General features: G+C 41.9%; 2 protein-coding genes across 4 annotated transcripts in view; both read left to right on the top strand.

Moving 5' to 3' along the window:
• Nucleotides 1-7187, top strand: part of PTPRR (protein tyrosine phosphatase receptor type R) — a 247635-nt gene extending 240448 nt beyond the window's left edge. For all 3 annotated transcript variants that reach the window (XM_038756286.1, XM_038756285.1, XM_038756287.1), the window contains one exon: nt 6004-7187. In XM_038756286.1, coding sequence (XP_038612214.1) covers nt 6004-6097 — 94 coding nt within the window. In that variant the 3' untranslated portion in view covers nt 6098-7187. The remainder of the gene's footprint in view (nt 1-6003) is intronic.
• Nucleotides 7188-7895: 708 nt separating this feature from the next.
• PTPRB (protein tyrosine phosphatase receptor type B) overlaps nt 7896-12780 on the top strand; it is a 118652-nt gene continuing 113767 nt past the window's right edge. Inside the window, exons 1-2 of the mRNA XM_038756023.1 lie at nt 7896-7967; nt 9170-9565. Coding sequence (XP_038611951.1) covers nt 7913-7967; nt 9170-9565 — 451 coding nt within the window. The 5' untranslated portion in view covers nt 7896-7912. The remainder of the gene's footprint in view (nt 7968-9169; nt 9566-12780) is intronic.

Here is a 12780-nt window from a genome sequence, read left to right as displayed (position 1 = left end):
CAGAAACAGGAAACAATCTGTTTAAAGCTACTTTTAGAGACCTGATGGTAATGTCTGTAGCTCCTCTGCACACCCTTACATCTAGAGACTTGACTTGGGGAATGAAATCCCAAAACCTTAATTTAGGCGATACCAAGCTGGTTCGAAAATACTTCCAGCTCATTGTTTAAATGTTTTGATTCAACTGATCGGTTTCATCCTTTTATACTAAATGTTGTTGGTGTGCATGGAGGAGAGAATGAGCCTGCAGAGATAGAAATTTCTTGGGCAGTGACAGCCAAAGAATCATGTTTCTTTTAAGGGCTGGCTGAAGCGGCTTGACTGCCTCTATATGTTGCCAACTTGTACTTCCCAAGTGCTTAGTACAGTGCTCTGCACACAGTAAGTGCTTAATAAATGCGATTGATTGATTGATTGATTGATATGACTTTGAAATTCTCTTCAACCCTACTCTCTTCATCTCCTTACAAAATGTTTGCTGGCCTCCCTTTTCCGGACTCTCAGCTCCCATCTACTGTTACCCATATTGTTAATAATGACGGTATTTGTTAATCACTTATTATGTGTGAAGCGCTGTTCTAAGTGCTGGGGGGGGATACAAGGTGATCAGGTTGCCCCAAGTGGGGCTCACAGTCTTCATCCGCACTTTACAGATGAGGGAACTGAGGCACAGAGAAGTTAAGTGGCTTGCCCAAGGTCACACAGCTGACAAGTGGCGGAGCCGGGATTCGAACCCATGACCTCTGACTCCCCAAGTCCATACTCTTCCACTGAGCCATGCTGCTTCTCTAACAGGGCAGAAGCTTTACCTTCAACTTGCAGTGTGCATGTGTGGACCACCCCCATCCTCAACTTCCAAGCAAAGGTAATACGTTTGCTTGCCCGAATCCTGAATATTTTTATAGATTTCCTATGCATTGCCAGCTTGGCTCTGCTCAGGAGACTAAAGAACACTTAGAAGACTCACTCATGGGGATAGATTGCAAGGTTCTTGAGAGTAGGGATTGTGTCTATCAACTTATTGTATTATACCCTCCCGAGTGCTTAATACAGTGTTGGATAAATACCACTGTTTCATTCATTCTTTCCATCATATTTATTGAGCACTTACTGTGTGCAGAGAGTACAATATAATAATAAAATGATTTATTCCCTGCCCACAGCAAGTTTACAGTCTAGAAGGCTGATTGGGTTGGTGTGGGTGAATGTGTATCCCTAATTGGGTAAGATAGTCATACCTTTGGTGATTCCATTCCACGATCAAAATGCGCTCTGGCATGAAGGTAAAGGTTGAGAAGCTATGGCTCACGAGACCCATTTGACTCTCCTCGGACTCAAATTTGGCTCTCGAGAAGAGGCCCCAAAGCCAGACTTGGGACCACACAGGCGATGCCATTAGCTTCTGCCACCGCAGCAAAAAGCCGTGCAGGAAACTGGGCAGGAAGTAGCCAGGTCACCCCACCCTTCTGAGCGGAAAAGGGGCTGAGATGGAGCCAAATGGCTGCTCGATGTCTCACCGGATGGAAGGGTGAGCTCAAGTCGTCCTCGCCCCTACCGCTCCCAGAACTCGCCACCCACCCACCTGAAGCGGTGTGGCCTAGTGGTTAAAACACGGGCCTAGGAATCAGAGAGACTTGGGTTCTAATCCACCCATCTGCTGTGTGACCTTAGGCAAGTCGCTTCACTTCTCTGCTGTGCCTCGGTTCCCTCATCTGTAAAGCGGGGGTGGAGACTGTGAGCTCCACGTGGAACAGGGACTGTGTCCAGAAGGATTATCTTGTGTCCACCCCAGTGCTTGCAGTAGTGTCTGGTACATAGTGAGCACTTAACAGATACCATTAAAAAAAAAAAATAGGGACTCCGAGGCCAGCCAGCCGCACTAGCCGTGGGAAGAGACCGCTCTTCAAGCATGTATGTAAAGGCTAGAGGCATAGAGGCAGCTTTTGTGAGAAGCAGCGTGGCTCAGTGGAAAGAGCCCGGCCTTTGGAGTCAGAGGTCATGGGTTCAAATCCTGGCTCTGCCACTTGTCAGCTGTGTGACTTTGGGCAAGTCACTTTACTTCTCTGAGCCTCAGTTACCTCATCTGTAAAATGGGGGATTCAGACTGTGAGCCCCTTGTGGGACAACTTGATCACCTTGTAACCTCCCCAGCGCTTAGAACAGTGCTTTGCACATAGTAAGCGCTTAATAAATGCTATCATTATTATTATTATTATTATTTTGGGAATACAGTCCGCATACAGGCAGGCTGCACAGGGAATCACCAAGCCAGGGAGCAAGTTCACCCACAGTTTCGTGACTCAGGAGGACTTACCTCGGGCTCTTTCATAGGGAATCTGGGAGAAATTCCCAGAATGTAAGAGCACTTCCAGGGTCAGGGTTCCAGGATTGGCGATATCCTGCCTGACAATAGGGGATGGAGCTGAGCTACAAAAGGGATAAAATTGGCTGCCTGACACAGTTTGTTAAAAGTTCGTAATTCAGTCGTTCATTCAATCATATTTATCGAGAGCTTACTGTGTGCAGAGCACTGAACTAAGCGCTTGGAAAGTACAGTTTGGCAACAGATAGAGACAATCCCTACCCACCACTGGGCTCACATGCCAGATCTAAGCATCGGGGTGAATTGTAACAAGCTGTTTCATCATCGGTCCCTAATTAATAATAATAATAATAATAATGGCATTTGTTAAGTGTTTACTATGTGCGAAGCACTGTTCTAAGCGCTGGGGGGATACAAGGTGATCACGTGGGGCTCACTGTCTTAATCCCCATTTTACAGATGAGGTAACTGAGGCACAGAGACGTTAAGTGACTTGCCCAAGGTCACACAGCAGACATGTAGCAGAGCTGGGATTAGAACCCATGACCTCTGACTTCCAAGCCCGGGATCTTTCCACTGAGCCACGTTGCTTCACACAGAACTCTAGGTAGAGGAGGACAGACTCGCAGAAAAGATAAATAAATTACAGATAATGGAAGCATTTTAAAATGAAAACAGTCAAGGGGGAAATAGAAAAGAAAATACCAGAAAAGGCCAACAGTCATTATTAAACAGCTACTGTGTGCAGAGCACTGTAGCTAAGCACTTGGGAGAGGACAATAAAAAGGAAACCTGATCCCTGCCTTCAAGGAGTTTACAGTCTAGCTGGGGAGGCAGACATGAAAATTAATGACAGATAGCAGAAAGAAAGAAAAGCAGATATGTATGTAGACATATATGTCTATATTAATTAGCACTTAAGCAATAGGGTATAATGTAGTTATTGTGGCATATAAGTGCTTACTATGTGCCAAGTACTGAGGTAGATAGGAGGTCATCGGATCAGTCCTTGCCCCTATGGGGCTCATAGCCTGTTTCAGGAGGAAAAAGTATTTTATTCCCATTTTATAGATGAGGAAACTGAGACCCAGAGATAATTAAGTGACTTGCCCAGGGTCACACAACAGGCAAGTGGCAAAGCGGGGATTAGAATGGTTCTAGAGGCCGAGTTTTTATACAAGGATAGTTCAAAGACACAAGAGAAGTTGTTCGATGTATTCCCGTCAAGAGGACTAGGGTAAGGATTACAGCAACTTTAATTTTGAGTTCATTAAACGATTGCAAAATTTGACCTGAAAAGATAATGCAAATGTCTAAAATAGATATCAAAAAATATTTGAGGGAAGTGGAAAGTTACACACCAGCTATAAAATTGAAGTTAAGAAAGACTATCTTCCAGTTTTGTATGCTGAAAGTACTATTAACTTGAAGGGAAAAACTAAAGGAAGGATTTAATTCGAAATACAAGAAACAATGGAGAAAGCATTCTGACACCTGGAATGGGTTCATTCACAGTGGGAAAGGGGTGGGTAACTTAGACTGTATTTAGATGCCAATTTTTTAATGGCATTTGTTCATTCATTCAGTTCATTCAATCGTATTTATTGAGCGCTTACTGTCTGCAGAGCACTGTACTAAGTGCTTGGGAAGTACAAGTTGGCAACATATAGAGACAGTCCCTACCCAACAACAGGCTCACAGTCAAGAAGGGGGAGACAGACAACAAAACAAAACATGTGGACAAGTGTCAAGTTGTTAGAACAAATAGAATTATAGCTAAATGCACATCATTAACAAAATAAATAGAATAGTAAATATAATAATAATAATAATGATGATAGCATTTATTAAGCGCTTACTATGTGCAAAGCACTGTTCTAAGCACTGGCGAGGTTACAAGGTGACCAGGTTGTCCCACGGGGGGCTCACAGTCTCCATCCCCATTTTCCAGATGAGGTAACTGAGGCCCAGAGAAGTGATGTACAAGTAAAATAGAGTAATAAATCATATAATAATAATATATAATAAATCATAATAAATTTGTTACATGTTTCCTATGTATCAGGCGCCATACTAAGTTCTGGGGAGGATACAGGCTGACCGGGGGGGTCACAGCCCATATCCCAAAGATGTGATTTCAGAAAGGGTCTTCGAGACGGGGAGAGCAGTGGTCTTCCAGACGTGGAAGGGGAGGGTGTTCTTGGAAGCCTGGAGGAAGTGAACAAGAAATCAGTGTCAAGAGGGATGAGAACAAGGCCCATTCAGTAGGTGGGTAGTAGAGGAGCAATGTATACGAGCTGATGTGTAATGGGAGGGGAGCGATGGTAAGTAGTGGGGAAGTGAGTTAGACTAAGAGCCTTATTAAAGTCAGTTCTCAGGCTTGTAGCTTTTTAGCTTGTTTAGCATGTATAATAATAATAATAGTAATTTTGGTATCAATCAATCAATCAATCAATCATATTTATTGAGCGCTTACTATGTGCAGAGCACTGTACTAAGCTCTTGGGAAGTACAAACTGGCAACATATAGAGACAGTCCCTACCCAACAGTGGGCTCACAGTCTAAAAGGGGGAGACAGAGAAAAAAAAAACCAAACATACTAACAAAATAAAATAGAATAGATATGTACAAGTAAAATAAATAGAGTAATAAATATATACAAACATATATACATATATACAGGTGCTGTGGGGAAGGGAAGGAGGTAAGATGGGGGGGATGGAGAGGGGGACGAGGGGGAGAGGAAGGAAGGGGCTCAGTCTGGGAAGGCCTCCTGGAGGAGCGCTTACAGTGCTTAGTGTTCTAAGCACTGGCGTAGATACAAGGTAATCAGGTTGTCCCACATTGAGCTCACAGTCTTAATCCCCATTTTCCAGATGAGGTAACTGAGGCACAGAGAAGTTAAGTGACTTGCCCAGAGTCACATAGCTGATAAGTGGAGGAGCCGGGATTAGAACTCATGACCTCTGACCCCCAAGCCTGCGCTGTTTCCATGGAGCCACGTTGCTTCTCTATCTCAGAGCTTGGAATAGTGGTTGACACATAGTGAGCGCTTAAGAAATGCTGACATTATTCTTATCATTGCTATTACTACAATACAATAGAGTTGGTAGAAATGGTCCCCGTCCACAAGGATCTTACAAAACAGCCGGGGAGGCGAACATTAAAATCAGATGCAGATAGGGGAAATGGCAGAACATAAGGAACTTATCGTCGGCAGGGAACATGTCTATCAAGTTTACTATATTGCACTCTTCCAAGCCCTTAGTACAGTGTTCTTCATACAGTGAGTGCTCAATAAATACCACCGATGGGCTGATCTTAATGCCTGTCTCCTGCTCTGCATATTTCAGGTGTTCAGTAAATACCACTGTATCTCCTCTAGACTGTAAGTTCTTTGTGAGCAGGGAATGTATCTACCAATTCTGTTGTATTTTGTTCTCCCAAGTTCTGCATACGGTAAGAGATCGATAAATAGGATTGATTGATTGGGCTGCGAGTGGGGTGATTATCAAGATGCTAATGGAAGAAAAATATTGTTGCCTTTGTCACTGAGTCAAAACTGTTGTTTCTGTTATTTGAATCATTTTGAACGCCTGGATGTCACTGGTGATTTCTGTGAGAAACAAGGCTATTAATTAATAGGGGTCTAACTGATTATTTTATTGCTTCTTTTCAGAGGCGGAATGGTTCAGACGAGTGAACAGTACGAGTTTGTTCACCATGCACTGAGTCTGTATGAGAGCAGACACTCTGCAGAAGCCATCCAGTGAAATGCTGAAGGGGAAAAAGAACGTCCTTCTCTTGAGGTAATGTGTTTTATTACCTACGAGCAGCTTCTTCAAGGAACATCCGGGTAAGGCAAGGCAAGCTCTGAAGACCACCTGAGTTAGCGAGGAGAAAAGAAGCTTGGGGAAACCATGGGAAGACTGCCAGATTGTTTTGTATTTGAATGTATTGTAAGTTCCCAAAAATCATTTTACAGAAGGGTCTGCGTTGATGGTGCAATGATTTCTCATCCATCTTAAAGGTGGATGTTTTTCTTTTAGTAACTTTCCGCCGCCCCAAGCGCATGTCTGTAATATAGCCGCACTGGGGAGGATGGCGGGCTGTCTGCTGGAGAAATGATTCTTGAGTGTTTAGATGCTTCAACATTTGCGAAATCTGTCTTGTGAATGGATTGTCAGCTGTTAACCTGTACCTGTTTTTAAGTGCTATTACCTGTGATGTGGTGAGCTCTGTTTCAGACCACCAGACTCTCGCTGCTAAAGTCTGAAGTGATTGATGATGGATTTTTCAAAGGAAAGTCGTTTGTTTTTTGACTAAAATCAAAAGCAGTAAAAAATTTTATATGAAACTCTGTTCATATCTATTACATGTGTATTTATGGTAGCTCCTATAAAGCAGTTACAAAGCACAATGTCTGTTATTTGGCATATATGTATTTTACTCTATACTATCACCCTATAAGTTGCTTCCGCCCCAGAGCTAAATCCAGAGTAACTGTAAATGGTGTGGTGTCATTTTACTTTCAAAAACTTTGGAGCCTATAATAATATCAAGCATTTTATCCACCCGTCTGTCTTTTGCTGAGAGAATTTTTGAACACGTGTGTTGTCGACTGAAGTCTCTCTCCCAAAAAGAGCCGACTGCATTGGGGTAATAAGTAGACCAACTCACATTCAAAGGTTCTTCAAGATGCTGCTGCTACGAATTTCTGTATTGATTACATTTCTGTAAAGAGTTCATGTCTTTGAAGTTGGTGTAACAATATTTGGTAAACACTATCAGCTCACAGAGTATGTTGAGTTTTTAATGCAGTGTTGTTGACTTTGCTTCATACTGCCAATAAACTACACTTGATACGAAATACCGAGTGAAGTCTCTATGTTTTTTGCCTATATAATGAGCCACCACAATTATTCTAAAGTGTTGGACCTGTGGCAAATGTGGACCTATGGATTGATTGCTGTCGATTGATAGATGCATCGGTTCCATTTCTAATTTCCCTTTTACCCTTTCCGTTCCCAGGAAATTGCCGTTTTTCAAAGGGTAAGGTTTTGAAAACATGAAGGCTAATGAGCTGATAGGAACTAGCATCATAACGTGATTTTCGTCGACACCCATGGCACCTCGTTAGACAAATGGGTCATGCTTGCAGAGCCAGATTGTTTGGGAAAGATGCTTATAGATTGATTATACAGTTTGTGTTTATCCAGCAGAATCCAGATCACCTGTGGAGGTCTAATGTTGGCTGAGCATTCATTATACAAGATTATAGTCCTTTTCTTAGCACTTTGCAAGGGAGTGTTCATGTGTCAAAGTGTTCTTGGGAGTTTTAAACCTCGTTCCTTTTTTCCTAAATACAACCAGCAGATAGCACGCACCAGGCCAGTCTAAGGAAACAGAGGAAAGGACGATGTGGTGTAAAAATCCCCCAAACAATTGAATAGAAGGAAGTGCTCGTCACTGACTTTTCCCCCCAACGGTGAAGGCACATTTCCTTCCTAGCCTTGGCTTCTCTTATCTGGGAGGGTTGTTTTTTTTTTTTTTTTTCCGAGAGAGCATGGAGCGTTGTTAGCTGGAAAATGGAGCCTGTGTTATACCTGGTCATCTGTACATTCCTGGTCTTTGGGAACTCAGGTAAGTGCACATGGATATTCTATTGCCTCTCCCACAGGGCCTCTTGAGATCCTGAAAATTCCCGAAACGTAATGGAATTGGAACTCGTTCTCACCCTCGATCTCTTTCCAAAAGAGGGGAGAGATGACCACCGTGCCCAGGAGGCTTAGGTTTATTTCCAAAAGACCTTCTGGATTTCTTCCTCGATCTGCTAGGCTGGGACCCCAAGAGCCAAGCCTCAATCCCCCTGAAGAGGAAGCAACACCATTTATCAGGGAACTGTGGGATTCCCAATATTATATCACAGTGGCTTAAAACATAAGTGTACTTTCTTGATCCTAAGTGGAAAATGTTTAAAAATAATGGCTTGGAGGGAATGAGGGTGTCTTTTTCCAAGAGTCTTCATCAGTGAATTGTAGTGATGTACTGCCTTTATTTTTCTTTTCATTTGGAAGAAAAGCTGTTTGAGAGTCTTTTCTGAGTTAGAATCTAATTTGCTAAATCTTAAATGTTCACTGTTCTGATTACCTGTGAGTGTTAGCTTATATTGATGATTGCTTATTTCTCTGTTTCAAATATATTAATGCCTGAGTGTGTGCACCCAGGCAGAGAAGGATTAAAATCAATCATTTGGACTGAAGAGGGAAAATAATTGCACAGACAATACTGAATGGACAGTAAGAACCTCAGAGCTTGTTCTCCGTGCAATTTCCCCCCTGTAAATCATGAATTCTGTTTCTGGGAAGGAAATGTGTTTCACAGAGGGTTTTTCCCTTCATTTTCTGGGGTGGCAACGGAGAAATGGAAAGATGAGGTGTTTCCCTAGGGTGAGAAAGAGGAGTAGGGGGAGAAAGAAGGGAACAAAGACATATGCAAATGAAGACTTTTAAAAGCCGCTGAATAGCAAAACATTCTGAATCCTACGATTTCTACCCAAGCTTCATGTCAATAACTTAGTACTGGGTGAGCTTTCCTCTATCAGGGATAATTCTTGTAACAGGAAGTTAAAAAAGGTGGGTGGAGCCAGGAGGGGGAAGAGTAAGAGCTGAAGGGACTTTTTTTATCCTTCCCAAATCTAAATGTAAATTGTTTCAATGGCTAGGGACACGGACACACAGTAGTAGCATAAAGGGTTGTGTGTTCTGTTGGTTATTGTTCTGAGTTGGGGCATTCAATGAGCCCTGCGATTGGTTGCATCTTTATGAGTTTTTCCCATCTTTCAGGGGCGTTTCAGATTGTCCATGTCCAGAAACAGCAATGCCTCTTCAAAAGTAGGGTAGTGGCCGTGGGCAACTGCAATGGAACCAGTCCAAACCAGCAGTGGATGTGGACAGACGATGAGAAACTTCTCCACATTAGCTCTGCCTTGTGTCTGGGCATCTCCAACTCCTCTGCTACCCACACCCGCTCTGCTGTCTTCATCAGCTGCACCCAGGCCCCCAGATGGACCTGCCATGACAAGGAAGGGCTCCTCGAGGTGGCAAACTCGTCTCTCTTTCTCAAGAAACAAGGCTCCAAGGTAATGGTGAAGAAGGATAGGAAATACCCGCACAGCTGGATGAAGATCGAGGTCGACCATAAGGGAGAGCTTGTCAATGGAAACCTTTGCTTGAGGAAAGGTGAGCCATTCATCTCTGGAAGAATCTTGGGATTCTTGTGGTCAAAATCATGTGCTTTCCCAACCCCAAGAAATCCAGATGCAAATTTTTTTTACAGGAAATTCATGTAACAATTCGTAAGGTTCAAGAATACAGCAATGGAGAGGAGAACTAGACTTCATTAGAGACGAAGTAATCATTAGTACTGTTGTCAATGGTTTATTTCCTTCAAACATACGTTTTTCTTTATTTCCTTATACATGTATATCCAGGGCTAAACACCGAAGGATGTAGGTATACGCAAACATACCCATATACCAAACATTGTGTCTATGTCTATGCACTAAAGCATGTAAATTTACATTTGTACAGAACAAATTCAATTATTCCAGGGAAGGGTAGTAACATCCCTTGATTTTCCTTTTGGCCTTTAAGCCACTTAATGGTTATTTGTATCAGAGGGGGTGGGAAGGGTAGGGAAAAAGGATGAGACAAGTCCATTTATTTCAAATGTTCAGCTCTGAATGCTCAATTCAGGTCTCAATGCCCATTAAGCGTCCAATAAATACCACTGATTAATTACTTTAGCTTCACACCTCACTATCCTAATGGGTTTATGTTTCTTCTGCGCAGGAACTGCCATATGGCCCTTGGTGGTGGTAGTAAAAGAGCAGTCATTTATTAGTTCTGTACAATTTTTGAAACAACTCTACCTTCTCGGCATTGATAAGTAATTTCTACATTTAAAAAGGGGCAAGTTTAGCCAGGTCCATGACAATATTAACAAAAACTACCTGAGTTCAGCCAAATCCATTCTATGGTTGCCTCATCTCCTTGCCTGTGCTTACACATACCCATATTACATTGGCTGAAAAAGGTAAGCAAATGCCCTGTATTGTTTGACCATTACAGAATTGATCAAGTGTTTTATCCATCTCCCCATTCTCCTTACCATTATTTTACACAAATGCGTTTAAACATTTGGAAACAAGGGAAAAGTTCTTTTAAAAAAGTAAAGAATGAACATATGTCTGATAGACAAATAATTGTCATATCAATCAATCATATTTGAGTGTTTACTATTAACAGAGCACTGTACTAAAGATTTGGGAGAGTACAGTAGAGCAGAGTGTAAATTCGTTATGGGCAGGGAACATATCTGCTAATTCTGTTGTACTGTACTCTCCCAAGGACTTAGAACTCGGCTCTGCACATAATAAGTGCTCAATAAATACCATTGATTGATTGACATGTTCCCTGCCCACAATGAGCTTACAGTCTAGAGGAACTAGATGCATTTGATATTCTCTCCAATGTCAGTCCCACAGTAATTAAGTACATATCTATGAATAATGGCCATCTCCCCCTCTACACCGTAAGCTTATTGTGGGCGGGCAACATGTCTACCAACCCTATTGTATTGTGCTCGCCCAACTGCTTTCTAGGTACAGTGCTCTACACACAGTAAACCATAAATACCACTGATGATGATGATGAAGGAGTTTACATGGGAATACACATAGAAACAAATTATCCAGCAACCCGATGTCAGGTGAAAATATCTCCAGCTAAATCTTCTGATTTACTATATGAATTCACCATAGGAAATCCTTTATCAAATTGAATGCAAAACCAGAAAGCATATTTAGTGAAGAAAACATCTGTAAATGGAGTAAGCATTGTGAATTTTTAAATGAAGATAATGAAGATTAATCAGATTGCATTCCTTATATTTTCATGAAATAAGAGCCAAAGTCTTTGAGAGGTCTGAGTGCAGAATAATGTCATTTAAAAAAAAATTGATAGATGGTAGTTAGTTTCTTATTGGGCGGTTTCCTAGAATAAATCACAGTTGTCTAGACGAAAACTGAATCCTGTGACTCATCTTTGCTTCTAACTAGGGAACAGATTTATACACACTCAGGGTGTCTTGCTGACCACCTCTAATTTTAGAGAAAATAAGTGGGCTTGTGATAAAAAGCCTTTTCTTCACCACAGTCTGGAGGGTTGTTTTAAGCTGTTTCTCATCCCTACCCAGCTCCCTGGTCTCCATTTGCTCTTTTCCCAGGATTCAGCCCAAAGCGCTGTGGAGGATTTGGCAATTATCTGGTAAAGGAGGGTGGTTAAATTGCTCAAACTGAATCACTCAGACCATAAATTGTTGTTTGTTTTGGAAAAGCTAAGTGCCATGTTTCCTTTGAAATTTCCATTCTGGGAGAATCAGAACAAGATGAAAAAAATCAGTGTTTTGTTGTGATTAATATTAACCCTTTCCTATTTCTGGGCATTCTTTTAAACAGGTGCCATTTATTTTATCAAGGGGGAAATTTTAGAATCGAGATCATCTGGTACATTTCCCAGGTTGGGGGTGGGGGAGGGAGAAAGCCTTTGGAGTTATGGTTTGGGTGAGGATTACCTCAATATTAACAATGAAAAGATTGGTTTGGAAGTTCAGCCTCACTCTCAAGAGTTCAGCTCTCACCTTATTTTACAGAATACTCAAAGCGCAGAAAGAGATTGAATAGTCTTTGCTGTGTGACCTTGGGCAAGTCACTTCAGTTCTCTGGGCCTCAGTTACCTCGTCTGTAAAATGGAGATTAGGACTATGAAGATTAGGACTATGAGTCCCAGGTGGGATAGGGACTGTGTCCAACCTAATTATCTAGTATCTACCTCAGTGCTTAGAACAGTGATTGGCACATAGTAAGTGCTTAACAAATACAACAATCATTATTGTTATTATTATTATTATTATTATTAAAAGGACCTCCAGGAGAGCAAACAAATATTCAAAGAGAAGCTACACAGTGAATATGATTCTAAATTGCTGAAATCTGTTCTACCCTGCAAAATATTCAACATGTTTCAAACTAGTGGGCTCTGCCTATTAAGAAGGATTATCCAGGCTAAAAACTCTTGAATGCCTAACAATACTCTGTGCATTTTTTGATGACATTTAAGTGCTGACTATATGTCAAGCCCTGTTCTAAGTGCTGAGAAAGATACAAATTAATGAAAGCAGATGCGGTCCCTATTCTACATGGAGGTCACAGTATGAGTGGCAGGGAGAATAGGTATTGAATCCATTTTGCAGCTGAGGAAACTGAGGCACAGAAAATTACTAGGTAAATGTAGAGAAGCAGCATGGCTTAGTGGAAAGAGCATGGCTTGGGAGTCAGAGGTTGTGGGTTCTAATCCCAGCTCTGCCACTTGTCAGCTGTGTGACTTTGGGCAAG

This window comes from Tachyglossus aculeatus, chromosome 14, assembly GCF_015852505.1.
Source record: "Tachyglossus aculeatus isolate mTacAcu1 chromosome 14, mTacAcu1.pri, whole genome shotgun sequence".
NCBI classification, from domain to species: Eukaryota; Metazoa; Chordata; class Mammalia; order Monotremata; family Tachyglossidae; genus Tachyglossus; species Tachyglossus aculeatus.
This window is presented reverse-complemented; position numbering and strand designations above follow the sequence as displayed.